Source organism: Lycorma delicatula, chromosome 10 (assembly GCF_047948215.1).
Source record: "Lycorma delicatula isolate Av1 chromosome 10, ASM4794821v1, whole genome shotgun sequence".
Classification (NCBI taxonomy): Eukaryota; Metazoa; Arthropoda; class Insecta; order Hemiptera; family Fulgoridae; genus Lycorma; species Lycorma delicatula.
In genome coordinates, this window is record NC_134464.1 from 87,295,016 (window position 1) to 87,317,991 (window position 22,976).

At 30.9% G+C, this 22,976-nt stretch overlaps 2 protein-coding genes across 2 annotated transcripts in view; one reads left to right on the forward strand and one right to left on the reverse strand.

The window, feature by feature from the left end:
• Positions 1 to 13,234, forward strand: part of LOC142331779 (CLIP domain-containing serine protease B4-like) — a 35,907-nt gene extending 22,673 nt beyond the window's left edge. Inside the window, exons 6-8 of the mRNA XM_075377876.1 lie at positions 3,000 to 3,095; positions 6,082 to 6,278; positions 12,510 to 13,234. Coding sequence (XP_075233991.1) covers positions 3,000 to 3,095; positions 6,082 to 6,278; positions 12,510 to 12,623 — 407 coding nt within the window. The 3' untranslated portion in view covers positions 12,624 to 13,234. The remainder of the gene's footprint in view (positions 1 to 2,999; positions 3,096 to 6,081; positions 6,279 to 12,509) is intronic.
• LOC142331778 (terminal uridylyltransferase Tailor-like) overlaps positions 1 to 13,307 on the reverse strand; it is an 84,373-nt gene extending 71,066 nt beyond the window's left edge. The window contains exon 1 of the mRNA XM_075377872.1: positions 13,262 to 13,307. The gene's annotated coding sequence lies outside the window, so the exon portion shown is untranslated. The remainder of the gene's footprint in view (positions 1 to 13,261) is intronic.
• Positions 13,308 to 22,976: the final 9,669 nt, after the last annotated feature.

Below are 22,976 nucleotides of genomic sequence, written 5' to 3' on the forward strand. Positions count from 1 at the left end.
ACGGGCATTCTACCAAAACAATAATTCTATCGTGACAGCACGCCGTCAGTATCGCGCACATTACCAGTTTGGAGATATTAGTTTAACACCAAGAGCTGATGTTATTAGTAAATGGATCCGAGTGCTTGAACCTACTGGTTCTACAGTAGTTCTTCCAGTGCACAGCCCCAAGGTGTGCACTGTAAGGTGTGCACTCGTATGTGCTGGTAAGTCTTCTAATGCCACCATTATCGTACTTTACCGATGATCAAAATGAACGAGCACTTACCGTTAATACCCAGCGATATTGTGCAATGTTGCAAGATTTTCTTGCGCCATCTCTACAACAGTTTCAGGACTTTAATTTAGAAACTTGGTTTCAGCAAGATGGTGCTAGCTAATGCCACTCATCAAATCAGGCAATCGAATCTGTTCAGCAATTATTTCCTAATAAAGTGATTTCAAGAAGAGGCAATATTAACTCGCCACTTAGAACTCCCGACTTATCGCCTCTTGATTATTTTCTGTGAGGTTACCTTAAAAGTAAGGTCTACGAAAATAATCTAGAAAGATACAAATCAATCGAGGCGCAAATTAGACTGATCTCGAGGGAAATGTGTGAACGCGTTATCAATAATCTTGATCTCGATTTAGAGAATGCATACAATGCAACGGACATCATTCTGTTTCGGACTGTTTTCGGCTCACAAATTTCCATTGTCTGTACATTACTTCTTCATAAATAAATGATCACAGAAATTTTAGGTTTTTTATTTATTCACAAATCATAGAGCCATACCCTTATTGGTCGCCCTTTACTTATACTACATGCTGGTTTTAATGATTTTTCTAGCCATAAAACTTTTTCGTATATTTATTTGTAGAAAAACTTCAAAATACTATTTTAAGATGTCAAAATAATCTTTTTAAAATGTCAAAATATTTAAGAAAAACTCTAACAAAACTGGAATGTTTTCTTAATTTTTTATAGCCTCTACATTTTCCTTACAGACCTTTCTATCAACTCATGAGAAATACCTATTTAACGCCTGTCTCCATGGCAGAGTGGTAGTATCCTGGTCTTTCATCCAGAGGTCCTGGGTGCAAGTCCTGTCAGGCATGGGATTTTTCATGTGCTACAGAATTTCAATTTTATATTCTTACGTCATTAGCTTTGAGCTTATGTGAAGAATTAATCATAAAAAAGGAAGCAGAATAACATCCTCTAACATGAAACAAGTACACGGAAGAGTACTTTCTTTTTTCCTGTTTAGCCTCCGGTAATTACCGTTCAGATAATACTTCAGAGGATGAATAAGGATGATATGTATGAGTGTAAATGAAGTGTAGTCTTGTACAGTCTCAGTTCGACCGTTCCTGAGATGTTTGGTTAATTGAAACCCAACCACCAAAGAGCACCGGTATCCACGATCTAGTATTCAAATCCGTGTAAAAATAACTGACTTTACTAGGAATTGAATGCTGGAACTCTCGACTTCTAAATCAACTGATTTGGGAAGACGCGTTCACCGCTAGACTAACCCGGTGGGTTACACAAATGAGTACTGAACCTTAGGATGTACACTTTCCATATTTTTGGGATGCATAACAAAGGAGAGTTTAATTTTAAACAGTTTTGTATATATATATTATTTTATTGAAATTAATTCTATTTAAGATTCATATTGTTCCTCCGTACTGTTAAATTATATTTTAACATAAACCATCTAAGACTATTGAGATAAGATATTTCTTACCTTAATTTTATCTTGTTAGTGCTTGGATTCCGCATTCTGTCATGATTAAATTCATTTTATCGATTTCTTTTTTAGGGGGGAAAAGGTTTTTGCGTTATCACCGCCCGGAATAAAATACAATAACAAAAACTAAAACTAGGCTAAAAACTTAGTTTTTAGCCTAGTTGTTTTTTTTTTAGCCTAGTTTTACGCTACATACGTAGCGTATGTGTATAGTGTAAATTGTTCTGCAGCTCTGTGTGTAGTGGGGAAAAAAGCTGCAGAGGCTAGGGCCGTGGGGATGTCAAAATCCAAAGTCTTAAAAAGTAAGACCCCGTCAGGGTAATTTTATCAAATTGCACATTAAAATAAAAATATTAAAAATTAACCATTACAATTTTATTATTCCTTGAAAGTACTATAATGATAAAATTAAGGTATTAAGTATCGTGTCTCAATAGTTTGTACTAGCTGGTTTATGTTAGTAGAATTAAAAAAAAAAATACATTATATAAATCCTGAAAAAAGGTGTTAAGTAAATATTTATAAAAAAAAAAAATCACTTAAATGCTACATAATTATTTCATAAAAATCATAATTCATCAGCCATACCCTTCCTCTTAAAGGTATTAACATTTTCATTAAATATCTCGATGTTATAATCACAGCATTTAATCAATCATTTGTGCATCTCATCAAGGATACTAGGCTACTTCACTGCAAGTATTTAAATTATACATTGTCTATTGTCCTAGTTTAGGCTCTCTGTAACCTATCTTAGAAAGATCATCTTCAGTGTATCAATAGGTAGCTTTATAAATAAACAGTATGTCCCAAAAGAACTTGTTTCTGCTCATATGATGAATAATATTCATCATGGCATAAATTATAAAAGAATTTTTTTACAACTGCCTCAATATTTTGACTGGTGCTGGCCCTACTATTATTACAAATTATGTGACCAATATTCCAAATTTTATGAAAGATTGTGATTATTAATAACAATATAACAATACTTTTTTGGTAACTAGCAAACCCTTATAATCTGATGGTTCTACAGTACTTGGAACTTAAAGGGTCACTCCTGGAAATTGAGGGAAGAGAAGCTACTAAAGGCCAAAATCAAATTCAATAAATTAATTCCTGCGGATCATTGAAGTTAAACGTATTAGGTTCATATTGTTTCAACTCAACATTTCTTTTTAATGATTAAACACCACAAAAATTGATGCCACTTAAACAAAATATAATACAAGTTTTAATTCCTATTTAATAAATTTCTAGTTACAGTTCAGCCTATCTGTTTGCATCAATCGCATTCTCCTCTAGAGGGATCAAGAGCAAAACTTGTTGGATGGGGAAAACTGCCAGGCGATACAGGTAAGAATGAATCACATTAAATCAGAAAATACATAAGAGTAAATTAGAAATACATTTCAAATTTGTTTCTCATAACAACTGAATAAAATTAAACTGATAATTAATCAGTTAATTAACTAAGTGAAATGGATCTTTTGGCTTTTATTTTTCATTTGCAAGCTACTTGTTTATTTGTTTTTAGATTTTACACTGATAATAAAATTTTAACAAACATTGCAGTTTGGAAATTGATGAAGGAAGAATGTTAGTCTAAGAATTTAGAAAGTCATGTGGAAAATGGTGACCTAAAATCATCCCTCATTTAAATTATCATAAAATCTTTATTACCTATTAGAGAAAAACTATATCTTTAATAAACATTATAGGCAATTAAATCAACTAAAACAATTAAAATCAAATTGTTCCATATAATATACTAGCCAGCCCATTTAACCAGAACCTAGACTCTCAGAGCTCAGGTCTGAAAGTAATTTATATAATATATAAATATTATATATTTATAATTTATAATATATATATTAATATTTATATATATTCTATATGTTAATACTATCTAAATGTTAATAAATTTTAAATTCCTTATCAATATTTTCAACTTCCTTTATTATTTCAACTTAAATAATATTTATAAGAATGTTCCTATCAAATTCTGTCGGCAGATTCATTAGGCTGAATTTACATTTATATATATATATAAAATCTTTCTAAAATTTCTAATTTTTTATAATTACTTTCGTGTTCAATGTTTACTTTTTCAATTATTTCTAAATTACTTTCTAAACTAATTATATTACGTTTGTTAATTATTAAATGGTCTGCTACGTTTGAAAAACTTATGTTTTTAATTTTAAATGTCCTGAAATGTTCATTAAATCTATCTTTAAAAGTACTTTTTTGTTTTTACATTTAAATCAACTAAAACAATTAAAATCAAATCTTTCCATATAATATACTAGCCAGCCCATTTAACCAGAAAAGATGTACCTGAAGAATTGTATTTATTTTTTACTTTTATTATTATAATATTTTAAATGTTTTATTACATGATTATCAGGTTTATATTTTTTATCATTGTAAGTATTAATTAAGTTTTCTATAATTTTATTTGTGTATGTGTAATGTATATAAATATTTTTGTTGTTTTCATTTTCATTTATGAGTTTTAATGTAATAATGTTTATGTTATTGAACTATTAGGAATTATATTTTTTGTATATATTATCGATCAATGAGGTATCATTATCCATTCTTTATATTGTTTATTTCATAATACAATTCTTGTTTATTATTTATGTATTTTATTGCTCTTTTATCATTTTTTTTTAAATTATTAATTCTTTGAGAACAAGGATGGTTGGAATTCCTGTTTATAATAATTTCACTTGAGGTAGGTTTTTTATATAATTCAGTTATTATTTCATTGTTTTGATTGTCAGAAAGACTAAATCAAACACTCCATTTGAATTGCCTCAAACCAGGTCATTTAACCAAACATTGTTCTTCTTCGACAAACAAACAAATTACATAACGAAGGTATCCCTATGAGACCGTTAATCAATTTCAAGACCGCTCATAGTTATTTAATTACTAAAATTATTGATGAAATAATTAGATCAAAAATTAAATTAGAATATAAATAAAATATAAAAAAACGGTTATGAGTTGATTTATAAATTAAATATAAATAATAAAACAAAAATGATAAGCTTTGATATAACTAACATGTACCTAGTATTCCCATTGATTATACAATTTTGTTAATAAAAAACAAATTAATAAATTTAGGTGAAGACCAAAAATTTATAAATAATATTTTAACTATAATTAGAAATATTTGTAAACATAATTATTTTGAATTTAAAGGTACATGGTATACACAAGAAAACATGTTACCTATGGGTTTATCCTTTTCTTTTTTTTTTTGGTCTTCAGTCATTTGACTGGTTTGATGCAGCTCTCCAAGATTCCTATCTAGTGCTAGTCATTTCATTTCAGTTTCGGTATACCCTCTACATCCTACATAACCCCGTCATCTCCTCGACCGAAAAATTGTCGAATAAGTAAATCAAAGATCAAAACCATGCCAATTTGCTTTTTTGACAGTAGGGGTATCGTGCATAAAGTTCCTCATGGACAAACTGTCAACCAAGTGTTTTACAAAGGTGTCCTTGAAAGGTTCAGGAAAAGAGTGATTCACACGAGACCAGACATTGCAGACAAGTAGATGCTTCATCATGACAATGCCCCATGTCACATGGCCATTTGCATCAGGGAATTTTTTACCTCGAAACGCATACCTACGGTTCCTCAACCCTCCTATTCACCTGATTTGAGTCCTTGTGACTTTTTTCTTTTCCCGAAATTGAAACATGTCTTAAAAGGACATAATTTTGGAACTCTGGAGAACATTCAAAAGACTGTGACCGACCAGTTAAAAGCCCTACCATTTAAGAAGCCTTCCAGCGCTACTACCAGGAGTGGGAGCAACGACTCCGTCATTGTATAGCTGCCAAAGGGAACTACTTTGAAGGGGATAATATTGTTGTTTGAAAAAAATAAATTTTGGTAAGTAAAAAGTCAATCTCTTTACTTTTCTCACACATCCCGTATAATGCAACCGATGATGCAAGTAAATCGTGCAGTGCTCCTGCATATATAGGGGAATAAGATAAGTCATCCTACTTTATTTATTCTGTACTTTGGTTGATCTAATAAAATAAATATATGTGTGTGTGTAATTTAATGAAATACACCATGAACAATAAGATGGGTCAGGATGGGCCAAATACAAAACTAATTGTATATAATATTTATAAATCAATCATCCATATCACAGATAACATCCACAAAGCAAGGAAGTTAAAAAAAATGTCCACTATACCTATAAAAACATATGTTTTAGAAAAAATATGTTTACATCTTGTACTTGAGGTCTACAGCGTATTCCAGAGTATTTATAAAAATGTAACATATTCTTTGATTCTAGAGACACGGAAACGTCAACAACAATTAGAACTACCAGTTATTAGTTTAGATCATTGTGTAAGGATATATGGAAGTGCTGTTCCTTTAAATGATAATGAAATATGTGTTGGTGGTGAGGAAGGTAAAGATGCTTGTAGTGGGTTTGGAGGAGCACCTTTACTATTACTTCAACAATATTCACATCCTGTGTATACTCAGGTAATTACCAGTTAAGCTCTAAAATATTAAAATTAATTATGAATTAATTTTAAGTTAAATAATAATTAAAGGAACTGTATAACAAAACTGGTTCACATATAACCGTTTCTTTTAAATGATTGTCTATTTGCGCAAAATGTCCCAAGAATGGTTAGGTAATTAGGTGAATTTTAACCAGAAATTTTTTACTTCAGGATAGTTCATGTGCGAGGATAATGGCAACTGGTGGCATAAGCGGATGGATACCCTCTTATGATACATGCGGTGGCCCATTAATGTAGGAATAGAAAAATCAGTTAAGGAATATCAGCAATAAATAATGTAAATAATTACAAATACGAGTCATTCAATAATTAAACGGCAAATGGTAACAATGTAAAAACTATTCAATAGAATAAATTGAAACTATTTGCAGTTCATGTTCGCACTACTGACATATTAAATATCAGCTGTTTGTAAAACAATTACCATTATTATAAATCTTCTTATTCTAAAATAGTGAAACATAAACTACGAAAGAACAATTAAACTAAGAATAAGTAAGATAAACTAAGATAAGTTTTCCATTTTTTGAAGATGTAAAAGTGGTTGAAATTCACTCATGAATGTTAAAACAGTACGGTGAAAAGTATATTAATTGTGCAAATTTTTGTAGTACGTTGAATAATCTATATCAAGCAGAACAAGTGTCACTGACTTTCATTGTATCACAAGATCAGTGGAATTTTCAACTGACACTACAACATCTCATTAATGATCTTAATTGAAAGACAGACAAATAAATATTTGGGAAATTGTACTGCAAATGTTGGTACTGTCCATCGCATTATAAGCTAAATTACCATAACAAAAGGTTCAAGGTGTAGACAACTCAAAATCACAGACAACCAAATTCACATTCCTACCGAACTTAAGCAACAGTATTTAGTGAAAGGTAATGCTTTTTTAGATTGCATAATAACTTGTGATAAAACTCTGATACATCATTTTGAGCCGGAATCCAAATGTCAAAGTATGGAATGGAAAAATGAGAGTTTACCTGCCAGAAAAAAATTCAAAATATACATGTCAGATGGTAATGTGAAGGTTACAATCATTGTCTTTTTATTATTTATTTTGTTGATGGGTGCGAATCACCGAATCAGATTTTACTTATCATGAAGCAGTAAACAGAAAGTATGCATTATTGTAAGCTTACCAAACGATGGGGATTAGCCCGGGCGGATGTGGTTTTTTAGTGCTGTGTGGGATTTGAGAATTTTAAGATGGCGAGGATTTTTCTTAATTTTAGACCTATATGTTCGACATTGCGTTTTTAAACATTCTCTTACGGCCGTGCATCTCTCAGCTGACCTTGGAGCAAGTGCTGACATCGATTTTGACTGAGGCGTAGCTACCAGTCTCGCCACAACGTTTTACTTAGTCATTTGGCAACACAGCAGGGGCAATGTGTTTATGTTGTTTTCGTGTGTGAAGTAACTTGTCTACAAGTTTTTGATCGTTTTATCGCAATTCGTTTTTTGTCTCCTCGCTTAGCGATGGGCAAAAGAAAATTTGAATTTAATGTTAATCTGCAAAAGGAATACAAATTTTTGAAATTGTGTATTGACAGTAACAATGAACGTGTTTATTGCACACTATGTACTGGAGTATTTTCTGTTGTACATAAAGGAAAGGGTGATATTGAAAACCATGTGAAAACGACTAAACATAGGAGTGCTATTAATGCTACTGCTTCAGATTTTTTTAAAGTAAAAAATGGGAATTACAATAACAGTGATCTGGAGTGTGCTGCTAAAGAAGCTACATTTTCATACCATACTTCTAGAAACGAACTCAGTTTCAAAATACAGACCGCACATCTAAAGTGGTTAAAAAGTTATGACCTAAAATTTTCATCTGCTAGAACCAAAACTGAGGCAATTATTGTTAACATTATTTTACCATTTATATTTGATAATGTGCTGCGTTCTTTGGAAAACATTAATTATGTAACAGTAATGATGGATAGCTCAAACAGAAGTGAAGTATAACTTGTTCCAATTGTTGTAGGACACTTCAGTCTGGAGGAGGGAATTCAAGTTAAACTTTTAAATTTCAATGAAGTGTCAGGTGAAACTGCTCAAATTTTGACTCTATCTTTTGCAGTGTGTGAAAAAATAAAAACTTGAAGAAAAGTGGATTTGTTATTCTGCTGGTAACACTAACAGTAATTTTGGTGGTTTGAAGAGAAAGGGGAATGAAAATGTGTTCAGAAAAGTTCAAAATGATTTAGTTTGACCTGTTTTAGGAATTGGTTGTTCAGCCCAAATTTTGTACACAATTCGATACAAACAGCATGTGATTCTCTAACCCTGGACGTAGAAGTTATCATTATAAAAATTTATAAATATTTTCACATATATACAACTTTTGGAAATAGATTACAAAAAATTATCTCTAAATATTATCATAGCAGCACAAGGTTTCTTAGTTTGTTACCTGCAAGAGAATGAATTTTTTCCATTGTTGACAGCCTAAATTCATACTTATCTTGTGACAAATGCCCAAAATTATTTGGGCATTTCCCTTTCTAGATTTTTTTGAAAATCTAGAAAGGGAACTGTTTTTGAAATTCTTATATGGTACTCTGCCGTTATTTAATAATGAAGTTATGAAATTGGAAGCTAATTCTATTACAGCAACAGAAGCATTTCAGACATATTCTAAATTAATTTGTCAACTTCAGGAAAGAAAACCCCACAAATTTATACCACCATTTGCCAAAGAATTGCTATGCACTCTAAAAAAAAATAATGATATTGAGGAACAAAAATCTTCTCAAGCACAGACAATTTTTATAATTCTAGTATTCAATAGCTTGGGTTGTGGAGAACCAGTTTTGATAAAATTAGTAAGTTTCAGTGGATAAATTTACAAACTGAAATTGCCTGGTCTGATTTAGAAGAGAGTGTACAAGTTGTTAATGAAATTAAAAAAATATTCCATAAATATTGTTGACCTATTTGATGAACGTACATTATTGAACCACGTAATTCAAAACTAAAGGGCAGGTTGTAGTTCAAGTTCAGAAAGTACCAGATACTATTGAAGAGAAATGGAAAGCAATTTTTAAGGTGTTTCAAAAGACTGATATTTCATGTTGCAATATTTCTAAAATGGTTGAATTTGTGGTATTTTTGCCTGGGACATCTGCTCCAGTTGAGAGAGATTTTTCAATTACAGGGAACATTTGGTCTGCAGAAAGGGGTAGACTTTCAGTATCTACTGTTAAACATCTGCTAAATGTTAAAATTAATTCAGAACTTTCTTGTTGTGAATTTTATGATGTAATTAAAATAAACAAACAAACCACTTCTGAAAAAAGGTCATGTCTGGTGAAAAATACAACTGAATAAATCAAGTTTAATATTTCATTAAACTGTTAAGACTTTTAAGTCATTTCAAAAATATGCCCTGGGTTGGACCCAAAATAATATGGTAAGCCTAATTATTGTGCAGTGCAAAATCCATGGTGGCTAAGGGAAGTAGAACATCAACGTCCATGGAGTGTCAGTGTTTGGTGCAGAATCATAGGCTGTGCATTAATCAGACCATATTTTTTCAATGAAAATTTGGACAGAAAGAAATACGCAGATTTTCTAGAAAATCACTTGTCTTAATGCTTGATGAACTACTCTTAGATAAGAGAACAATGTGGTTTCATATGGTGGCTCTTCTACACATTGTTCAATTATCACCAGAGTAATTTTGGCCTGCGAATATAATGATTGTTAGATTGGTCGAGCTGGTCCAGTTCATGGGCCTGCTTGTTCCCACGACATTACTCTAGTAGACTTTTTTTTGTGGGGTTACGTTAAAGAAAAGGTTAACCTAGACGTATCAACTACCCCTGAAAATATGAAAGAGTGTATAACAAATGTCTGTAGAAATATCAGGTGAAAAGCATCATTTAAATGTTCATGGGTTGTTTTTAAAATATATGGAAAAATCCATAACACCACTTCAAACATTTGTTGCTGTAATTTATGATAATAAATTTTTGTAATTATTTTAAATCAGTAATTCATTAAACCAAATATTTTCATAGAGTCAATATAAATTAACTGGCCAAAGTGTGTAACACATATAGGCTGTGTACCACACTGGTATGTACTATTTGATTAAAAAATGCATTAAAACGTAAATGGATTTTATTTTGGTTAATCCTTTGATTGATTTTCATTTAAAATTTAATTTTCTTTAATTTAAAATTTAACATCAGGCGAATGTAACTTGACAGCTGGCCCACACCTAATGAAACTAAAAGCACCAGTTTATAGGCCTACAGTGTTTTTGAAGATGAGTAACTAAAAACGTTTTTTAGAAAAAAAATCTAAAATGAACTTTTAATTTTATTGCAAAGAATTCAGTTTTTCCTAAAATTTGTAGTTTTTGAGATATAGATGTGTCTCAGTTTAAATGGACCACCCGGTATATAATTTTTTCTATGGTTATTTGTCATTTTAATTATTGAACAACCTTTATATATGTAAATATAGTTTAATTGTTTTATTAAGAGATTTTTCATTATTTAGTTATGATTGCTGATGAATGCTAAATGGTTAATTATACTGAGTTGGACTTGGTTCAAATTCATTCTTCAAATATTTTTTTTTTTGGATAAAAGGATTACAGCTATCAAAAATATTTCTTAAAAGAGGTGAAAAATACAAACTGTGATTCTGATCAAGAGAACTTGTTAATAGAATCATTCTAATGCTCAATTCAACAAAATACCCTCAATAAATCTTATGGTAAAATCCCATAAATATATAAAATATAAATATATCTCAATAAAATCCTAAATAATATTTTTAAATTAAAATAACTTCTTTCTATTGGTATACCCAGTAGAAAAAATATATTATTGTTAAATAGAAAAAAGAATTATTGTTTCACCCGATGGCACTATTACTCAGATAAAAAAACTATGTTGATGCTTTGTACATATGTTAGATGCCATAATCATAATGATTTCAAAGTGACCTCACAAAATCAATCCCAAAAATGGCACAGTAATTCTTAAGAATGTGTTCCATATCGTGCATCTAAGAAAAACAAGGATTGAAATTATTTCCATTGTTTCTCAGTGTGCCATATCAGCTCCCGGTGAATCAGACCACAAGTCAAGTTAATGTTAAAGTTGATTAACCATTATGTACTATTTAAATTAATGGCAAAAATATGTTTAAATTACTGTAATTGCAAACAACAAAATTGTGTGCAGTATGAGTTTGTGCTGAATTTATACTCGTTTACAAAATTATGATATTTACAGTCACTCATAACTAGTTAAAGTATTGGACTAGGGGCAGGGTTCATGCTTCTGTGAACTCTGTTAGCTAGTTCTGAGGGCAACAAGTAGGATAGAAGAAAGAAGATATTCGAAAGAAGCCTGCAGCGAAGGCAAAGACCGACTGATAAATCACTGATGTAAATATCTGTGAAGGCATTTGCATTGTTGGCATCCCAACTGAGGCCTGGCTGATGATGGTGAAATGTAGTAAGAGGGTCATTGAGACAACCTCCATTAAAGCCCATCAGGGGGTGGACCGGAGTCGCCACAATGTGGGTATTCCCCTATGGAGGTTGGGATGTGCCAAATCACTACGTTAAACTCACTGAAATGCAGTAAACATTTATTTCAGATGATAGGCAATTCATCTTCACTCTGTACATCATATGTTCAAGCTGTATTACTCTCAGAAAGCAACCTTAACTAATGCTGTTTGTAACTGAAATGCTTCACATGTAACATAGGTAAGAAAGTCCGAGATACATAGGATAAGTCAAGAAATTAATTTACCGCTTTTTACTGTGAAATAATAAATTACGTTGTCTTTTACTGCCCATCATCTTATTTTGTTTTAATATAATTTTTATATAATCATATGTATATAGAGTAAATTTCATTAACCATTTGATACTTATTTTATGCAACTTGGTGCTGGTGAAATAGAGTAGAATAGATGTATAAACAAACATACCAGTCAAACATATTACACTTCTCTTGAAATAGCCAACTAAAAAAGATACAAATTTAAAATAAAGAAGCAGGAGTAAATTAGCAAAGGTAAGGTTTTAAAATTCTTTTCATCTTTTAAAAGATAAATGTTATTCTTATAATGTAAATTTAAAAAAAATGTTTAATATAATTTAAATAATAAAATTCTTTTTTTTATTTTTTAGATTGGAATAGTATCTTTTGGTTCAGAAAAATGTGGCTTGCAAGGAGTGCCAAGTGTTTATGTACGTGTAGATCAGTATACTGAATGGATTAAACTGAATTCACCCCAAGAATAAATGTATAAGAATATTTATCATTAAAGTTAAAAAAAAAAATCTGTAACAAAATATAAAATACCTAAATATAGTATGGGAGAACTTCACTAATTGAAAATACAATGGGCAACTTGAATGGTCTTGGGCACAAAATAAATATCTTTCAAGATTAAAGATATCCCTCTACAGAATCCTTTATCACTTACCCAGAGGAATAGTGTAGGTTTCTGGAACCGTCCAGAAATTCCAGTTATTCAGAGGTTGTTTATACCTAACTACTGTTAGGTAAAGCCAAAGTTCCAATATTTTCTAAATTTTGAAATATGGGGCTTGAACCTATATGAATTAAAGAGCTTAAATCAATGTAATTATTGAACCAACAAATTTGCATGTTAAATGACATTACTGCATAAAAATGAAAAAAAAGAAAAGACAAAACTGCAATATTTTAAGAAAGAATACATTTAGCAGTATTAACGTTACAGAATCACTATTAAAAGTTGATAGAAAAATTTAATAACATTCTGAAAGTTATAGGTTGAATTTCTGACTTGATTTTTTGAAATTTTTATGAATCGATTGTAATTTATATCGCTAAACTTGTATACACAGGAAATGATTATATTATATATCCATTATAAAATTATTATTATTATTACATAGTATAATCCTGGTTATCCATAAGAACGGGCCTGAGCACCAACAGGTAGTTATGAGATGAGGTGTGGTTCAGTATTTGATTGTTCTGGAATGTATAATATCTATTGAAGTTGAAGATTCATCAGTTGAGAAATTTCTTTCCAAGAAGTTAGAGCAACTGGAATCTGTAAATCAACACCATGAAGAATCAGTCTCATAGCTAAACAAATATTACGGTATGCAATACTGCTTTTATTATTTGAATTGAAACCAGTAACATATGTTGAGCAAAAATAGCAGTCATCATACAGTTAATAGGCTCGCACCAACTCATAGGTTACAACAAAGGCAAATGCTCTTTTTTTAACCTTCCTTTTAACCACTGGGTTAGTTTAATGTAGCACTTCATGCATGCTACATGTTAACCCCAAGATTTAACTTTTCTCCCAAGAGACAGTCAAAATAATGTTTATAAACAATTTTCAGCAAATTCGATCTGGTTTTTGTTGACTTATTGTGGTGAATTCTCCACAAACAACAAAAAATACTTGGAGAATTTTTCCAAGCCTGAATGTTTTTTTAATGCTTTTATTTACAGTCGCATCAACAATTTCAGTCACTAGTGACTGAAGTAACACTATCATGTAGTGTTACATAAAACAACAAAAATAAACAATAAAGAATAAATATAGGCAAGTAATAACAAAAATACAAACTAAAATACATAAATCGGATAAAAACCTCTAAATTGTATTCTTCATTCCACTGTAGGAGAGGAACTGCAACAGACATTTTATACCATCATTCTGGTTTAGTAGAAATTTCATATCTGATCCCAGGTCTAAGTTTTGTCAGATGGTTCTAAAGATTAGGCAATCAAAGACCAGATGGTGCACAAAGCATTTGACCTTGCATGCCTCAGATCTTTTGACAAGAGCCAAGTAGGTGGACTGTGGGTAAGCCTGGTGTGTCCAATCCTTAGCCATGTTAAGATGAGTTGCTTCTGTTGCTCGGGGAAAGAGGTTTCTCGAGCACATTCTCCTGGATGTTAAGTAATGATATGGGAGGACTCAGCGGTCAGAACCTATTCCACTGAGCTCGCAATTTTACACGGACTGATCTCATGAAGATCTCACACATTGATTGTACTCGGATGCCATTTATTGCAGCTCTCTTGGCAGTCTCCTCAGCCTGTTGGAGAATTTGATGGAGAATTTTTTCAAACCTGATTTTTATTCATTGTAAAATTCAAAATGTTTTAATGAATGAAAGTAAACTAAAATATTTACTTAATACTTACTTAATTATAAGAATAATGAAGTTTTAATTTACTTAATTATTTTAAATACTTCAAAATTATTTCACCTTGCAGGACAATAAAATACAGCGCAAAATTCACACCACACATAACTTAACATATCTTTGTGTTCAGTAAAATAATACCAAAAGTTGTTCTGTTATGAAAATTTTTCATTAAATTTAATGCAACACTATGAAATAATTTTTATAATATGTGTATGATAAAATAACTACCACAACTAAAGAACACAAGAGAGCTGAACTCATAGTGAAAAAAATTTCATCACGTTGAATTACTCATTGCTTGACTTACTGACATGTCTATACATGTCTGGCTTGACTTGAAATGACATCATTCAACTGTTATGTATCAGATATAGGTCTACAGCATGCATCACAATATATAAATCAGATGTGAATAAGCAAACATACAGATGTACTAACTTATTTATATTGTTTATTCCACAAATGATGGAACAAATAAATTTAAGGGGTTGTAACTTAAGAATATTTTGTGATTAGTTGTTTCTTTTGGAGTACAAATTAAGATTCAGCACACGAGTATACTATGTAAAATTCTAAATAGAACACCTACTCCCTTTTCAGTTCCAAATGTTATGTTGACCAGTGTAACAAACAGATTATTTATGAAGATGTAACATTCTATTAACTTAACAACTAAGTTGTTAACTAAAATAAGTTCATAATCATAATCAACACACCAAAAATTATCTAAATCTTATTGAGTCAATAGAGAAGAGTAAGAGAGGAAAACTAATCATGTTAGAGGAATAGTATTGTTGTGATCAGGTAATGACATTAATCAACTATTTTTAATTATTAACTATTTTTAATTATATGATATTCTAAATTATATTGATATTTTAAATTATATGATAATTTCATTTTAGAGTGTAATTATTTTTTTCGCTAAATTATATTCGCTAAATTGGGGCGACGGAAGCGAAGAAGAAATATAATCGCCGAATCCTTCGTAAAAAAAAAAAAATATGTAAATATATTATAATTCGAAAAAATGCGTGTGCGCGCGCATGCACACATCTGCAGATCAATCTTACAGTTCCTGTACAAGATGGAAAGAGCATTTGAAATGCTCTTTCCATCTTGTATGCTCTGTTTCCAGTATGGAAACAGCTTTATACTGCATACCTGAAAAGTCTTTGGAAGTAGAAAGAAATGGAGTTCACCAAAGTTAAAATAATCTGCATTACGATGGGTTTTTAATTTTTCCGCTGTATTAAATCAAACTTAATTTTTAAATAGGAAGGTTGATGTACGATACGTGATTTCGGTTTAAAATTTTACGAGAAAAACAGTGGTGAACGCCGTTTTTATGTTAACGGCTTCGTTATCGAGTTTTAAGCCTTCAAATTTGGAACGATGGAAAAATCGTGTCAGTAATAATACGCGATCAATTTTATTGCGTTTTCCAATCATAATGCAGACAATTGCGTTGCTGTAATATCGGTAATAATAAAATAACTAATAATTAACGTCGAAACAACAAATTACATCGACTTATACCATTTTCTAAATAAAAATTAAGTTCCACTGCCAATATCGGCTGCTGATATTTAGAAAATGAAACAGATCGGCTGGAAATACTTAATTAAAAAATCTGATGTGGACACCACATGACTTCCTTGTACGCCTATTAAATTACATATTCACATTTTTTTTATATGAAAAGTACATCAAATTTTATTTTATTAAAAATTTGTTTTTTTTGAAGTCTGTTTCGAACCTAGGTGCCTTTCCCTTGTAAAATCTAAATATTTCATTAACTAAAATTTTATTCGGCTATAACTCTGGAACCGATCAAAAATAAGTATTTTTGACTTTTTCTTAATCGCAGAAAGCCCTCGTCGAGAGCTTTTCAACGGTATATCATAAGCGGTACTTATTTTCATTGGTTGCAGAGTTATAGCTCAATAAAATTTTAATTAATGAAATATTTGGATCTTACAAGAGGAAGGCACATCGGTTCGGATCAGACTCCATCTCCTTTTTTTTTCAATTTAAATATATTGATTTATTAATACTCTGATTGTAAATGAAAAAATATGAGAAGTTAATAATGAAACAAAATTTTATGTACTTTTAAAAATGTAAATATTTAATTTAATAGGAAATCCCACTGGAAAATTTCTTATTCCCTTAGCGGGAGTTTGAAATTCCGCAGGGGCATCAACTTGGTTAATATTTTCGTTTTAAATATTATTTATAATAATTAATTCGAAGGTTGGTACCGCTGTTTGTTTGAATTAAATAAATAATAAATAAAGTGAATAAGTGAAAAAATAAAGTCCACTGAAATTCGAACTGCGTTACGACGAGACGCGGCGGAATATCGCCTTAGACCAATCGGCTACAGCAAATATATGTTGCATCGGTGAAAAATGTTGTATATAAGTTGCGCGGGAGAAAAATGAAATATATTAGTATACTTCAACCATGTTAACACTATGCGCGCGTGCGTGTGTGTGTGTGTGAATTAAATTTTTTCTTTATAATTATTATAGTCCCACCGTTAGTATGTGAATCCGTGTAATTATTTTTTTAGGATATTTTTAAAGTAAAAGATTTTCTCTAAACATCCTCGTACAGGGATGGAACTGATTATCGAGGCTTGCAACGAGATATGTCGAGTTATTAAAAACATAGGAGTTCGAGTTGAAGAAGTTGCTAGACGTGACGGTTTAAATTATAATCGTTTAAATTCAGTGTAAGTGATGATTTTAAATTCCTTATTTATACGCGTTAAAAAAATCACTAACCTTGAAAATATTGTCGGTAAAGATTGCTGTTTACCGTTAAAAAATTACTTTATATGAAATATTTTGGTCCTGCAATTCTGGTGGGGCGAATTTCGCTCGCGCTAGTATCTCGAGAACGGTAGCCGCTAGATGCGTGGGACTAGGACCGATCGATCTGGGCGATGGCAAAGTTCCTTTCGGGTTAAGAATTTTAAAATGGAGTTAAAAATGCCCTAGGGCGCGGCCGTTTTCGAGGCCTTTTTTTATTTAACAAAAGATATGTCCGAGCGATCCCGTTTCTTATGTATAATATAAAAAAATAACATCAGCTGTCAATAGCTAGCTATCACAACTACAATTTTTTTTAAATCATCCGCTTTCTCTGAAAGTAATGATGACTGATCGATGCCGATCGTCGTTATAAATTTACAGCGTTAACCGAATAGCTGTTAGATTATGAAAACCAACAATTATATTTTAGAAACACCCTGTATACACATACGTAATCATGCTTATTAAAAAAAATTAAAAGCTCTATTGCTTAATCGTGTGGATATTTTTTGTTTAGTTTTACAAGTAGAATTCGAAAAAGTATTGCCAGCCCAGTATTTTAGAAACATTCTGTATACACATACGTAATCATGCTTATTAAAAAAATTAAAAGCTTTATTGCTTAATCGTGTGGATATTTTTTGTTTAGTTTTACAAGTAGAATTCGAAAAAGTATTGCCAGCCCAGTATTTTAGAAACATTCTGTATACACATACGTAATCATGCTTATTAAAAAAATTAAAAGCTCTATTGCTTAATCGTGTGGATATTTTTTGTTTAGTTTTACAAGTAGAATTCGAAAAAGTATTGCCAGCCCATTATTTTAGAAACACCCTGTGTTCTGTAATTGAAACTTTTTTTTTAAAGAAGCGTCTTTCCAAGTATTTTAAACTGCGCTTTTTTAAATTAATTCAAATAAAAACTCGTGAAGATATTCAATTTGTTTAAAACTAAAAAAATTACAAGCGGGTTTGAAAAATTCCCTTCTCCTAATTAACCGATTTAATTTTTTTTTAAATCGTTTAAAAGTTTGAGTGCTGTTTTACATGCGATTAAATTTTCCAGTATCTAGACATTAATTCAGGGTGTACACAATTTGGAAAAATCGCTTTTTTTATATCTGCGTTGCAAAATTACCGTGCAAAAAATGTTGCACAAAACGATTTTGTTGAAATATGGCGTACTGCTTATCGTATCAAAAAATTGTTTGAGGCAAACTCTGAAGGTACTATGCAAAATATAAGCGCTCGAAAAAAAATTCACAAAAAATCTCTTTTTCTTTCGTTTTTTTTTGACAATTATTGCTGTTTTTGCATTTATAGTAACGTATTTTTCGATTTGAAACCGATAATACTGCGTGTAAAATTTAATAACGAAACTTTTTTTCTTCTCGCTTTTTCTCTAAAATCAACAGTTATAGAGTTATCTAGGAAAAAGAGAAAAATGGATATTTTTACATTTTTTTAATAATAAAAGTTTTATTTTATTTTTTACTTTTTATTTACCTCCGGGACCACCGTTATGTATTGCTTCAGAGGATGACATGAATAACAAGTAGCGTGTAAAAATGCCGTGCCCGACCGGGATTCGAACCCGGGACCTCCGGACGAAAGGCCAAGACGCTACTGCTCGGACCACGGAGGCCGGCTTGGCTTGATAACAATTTAAGCACGCCTTTTTTAACTGTGGCATAACGAAATTATCATTTCTCGTGATATTCCGGAGGCATTAAAGCAAAAATGAGCGATAATTAGAAAATAAGTAAACAATAATGTATTTATTAATTATATAATATTTAAGGTTGATTAGACGAAGTTAGCGAACGAAGCGAGCGTTAGATTATCGTACAAAGTTAACTACACGAAATCAATAGTTACCTAATCTAACCCTAACTTGACCTAAACCTAACTAAATTCAAGTGAATTTTACTTAAACCAAGCTGTTTATTCCGTAAATATTAGTATACTCCAATGTTGAATTATAACATTTTTGGTGAGGGTACTATGTAACTTACGAGGGACGTAACTCGGGTGAAAAATTTCAATCGTAACGAATAACTTGGAATATACGTTGTTTAGGATCTAATTGTAAACAATTACCGAAATTTTAAAATAAATATAAGGTATAGTTATTTATTAGTTTTTTGCTATAGCCTATAACATTTACAACTATCATATTTTTATCACAAGATATTGTTACAAAAAAAAATTGTTTTTATTTTTTTTATTAAAAGAAACATTATGTACGCGTTGATTTTAATGAATAAAAACAAATTGAAATCCCTTAAATTGTATTTCTGAATCTTGGTTATACAAGTATATTCAAATTGATAATTTCTTTACCGGTTACGAAATAGTAAAAATATACATGATATCAGACAGATGGAATGGCGATTATCTCGACTGATTTGCCCAAAACCAAATTCGAATAATCAAAATTCTGGATAATTGTAAAATTAAAAAAAAGTTTTATCGTAACTGGATAATCATTGTAATGTTTGATAGGAATTATACTTAATAAAAAGACAAAAGAAAAGTAAATTAAATTATAAAGCTAATCGAAAAATACGTACAATATAATAAAAAACACATGCAGTAATAAGTTACAAAAAAATTCAATCGGTAATAATTTCCTAATAAATACTGCTTTAATACTTTATTAAAAAAGTATCGTTTGAAAATCTTACCTTTTCCCATTACAATGATCCACAGTTGATTAGCGCTCCGCGAAAATATGTTGGTATCTGATTACCTCCCTTCATAGACTTATGCTACCCTCTTGTGAAAATATTTCAAAAAATTACAGTATATTAAAGAGATTTAACAGATTTTGACCAAAAAAACCCGTTACGATTGGATATTTTTTATGCCTGTTACAACAAAAAATTAAAACAGTACAAAAATTACGATAATTTAATTGCAGATTTTTTTTCGCATTTCTACCGCGTCTTTTATTAGCGAAGTTTTTTTTTGCTTTGTGTTTGTGAAACATAGTTTGCTGATTTTAAAAATAATACTTTCAAGCAAATCGGTTGAAAATTGGGCAAAATATGATGAAAAACCCGTGTCACAAATCACAGATTAGTAACAAAGTGAAAGAGATTCAGAAACGTTTTATAAAAATTCCTACTACTTAAAAGGCTATTCAGATCGACAAAAAACAATTTTTACTGTATAGTGTTATTCATTACGAATAGTTATGTGTTACATGTTTACCAATATCTTTTGTCAGAATATTTATAGACATCGAGTAAAAGTGACGTATTTATGACCACAAATACCTTCTTTTTTTTTGTATGCCGTATATCATAATTTATTGTCTTTCATTACATCGATATGTTGCTAGTAACATAAGCTATTTTTGTAAATAATAAATAAAATTCGTAACCCTCATAGCAATTATAATGCACAAGTCACACACACACACACACACAAGCACATTTCTGAGAAAAAAATGGTCATATTCTTTCTAGTCTAAATAAAACATTTTACATCGTTCAAATTGTATAATAAAACTGATTCCTTTGTGAATATAAAAAAACACCCGACTTACATCCCATATAAAATTATTTTGTAACACCTCTTAATCGGATGAGCCGGACAACAGTCTCTTGCTGTTAGGTCTTTCTTATTACCGGGAGAGTAATTGTTTTTTTAATGTCGGTTATATATCGGTTCTGTTTTATGATGCGTTTTAGACTGCGTCCGATCCTTACGTATCGATTCGAATAACATTGCTTGGGCCGATCTTGGGACACTAGCATTGTATTTGCGTCTTCCCAGACACTATTCCTCTTCAGTCCGTCCACTGAAGGCCTGCCGGTGCTAGTGCCTTTCAGTCTAGCAGGAATGCCCCTGAAGAGACCGTAGTTATTGGAGAATGTAATGCACTTCTTTCGCCGGAGGGAGTCGCATATGCTAACGTACACGGGGCTCTTAAGATCGATAAATTTAACGGTTTAGGCTTAAAATATCCAGGCGAGTACAACTGTGCGATTTCACTACGACATGAAAATTACGCAGCCTACCCTGCATTAAGTTATAAAAATTGAGATAGGCAAAGAAAATAGTAATGATTTATTTGTTTTGACCTATTATCAAAACAGTGTATTTACGTAACATTCCCTACATATCGACACAAGTAACAATTTAATATCTATAACTACCGTTTAAAAACAAAACCGCACACAAAATTTATAAACATGTATCTTCCAGCAATAGAAGCAGCGTGTTTTTTAAAATTTCTAACAGACACAACGCACGCTGCTGTAACTAACAATGTATAATGGAGGGAACGGTTTAGCATACAGGCTGCGCGTACGATGAACAAATACACTTGCCCACGCGCATCAAGTTGACTCGTCATTGTCACTTCTTGATCGGTTGTTTAACCTGTAAACAAATCTATTAATGTCGATCGAGAAAAATCTTTTAGACAAAACATCAATTTACATTATTACTTTAAAACGAACGGTTTTTTTATAAACATGATATCTTTTCTACGACCGATTAGCTCAGGGAATAATTAAATAATTTTACGAATTATTCTACGTATTTCTGTTTAAAGTAAATACGATTAAAAGAGATATAAGGAGTTAATTTCATTCTTATAAATATTATACACCGTTTCTTTTTTTCTTCAAAATTATTACTTTTTTACGATGAATAACTACAGCTCTATAATAAATCTTTCTTTTTAGGCAAAGGTAAAATTTTTTTTAACATTTATCTTAATACAACTTCATCGACTTTGATTAAAATAAATAAGCACTTGATTTATTAGAGATATTCATCCTTTATAGTAATACACAGTCAAGCAGGTAATTTTTAGAGAACAAAATTTAAAGCTACTCCGTTTACGCAGTGACACTACGTATGTAAATTAATTCGTATGAAATTAATGCTAATATAAATAATAAAAAATTCTCCTTTAATGTTTAGCTTTATTTTTTATTTGTTTTTCCCCGCCTTACAGAGCCGGATCCGCAACTTAACATAAATCCGGCTCCGAGGGTCATAGCCTCTTAACTACCTCGTCGGAAATAAAGTTCCCGCCACATGGAGCCGGGACTCGGTCTTTTATAGGCGCCACGCCTCCAATGAAGCGACCCCAAAGGACGAGGGAAGCTAGTGATCAAATAAAATTTGAACGTGATGAATTAAGGAAACAATATTACTTATTAAATGTTCTGACGAAGCAGAGACGTCCGTGAAAATACTAACGACGAAGAATAAAAAGTAAATATTATTACTTTTAACTCAGGAAACTTTAGACTCGAGAAATACGAGTAAAAAATACGGGATGGTGTCATTTTTTTACTGATAAGAGCAGTACTTTCCTTCTGTTGTAGATTGAACAATAAGTAAAATAAGATTGCTGCAACTACCTGTAAAACTTGAATAAATAAAGCTACACCCTCGTGTAAAGCTACTGAAATAATATTAGATTCGTTTTATATATATCTCAGTTCAGTTAAAGATTATGCTAATTTTAAAGTTATTTTTGCTGTAGATTAGCGGAAACGGAATTCAGTAACTTTTCTAGGTATTTAAATTGTGAGTTTACTTAATTTTCCTTTACGGAAAGCATCCAAAACTTTCTTCAAAAC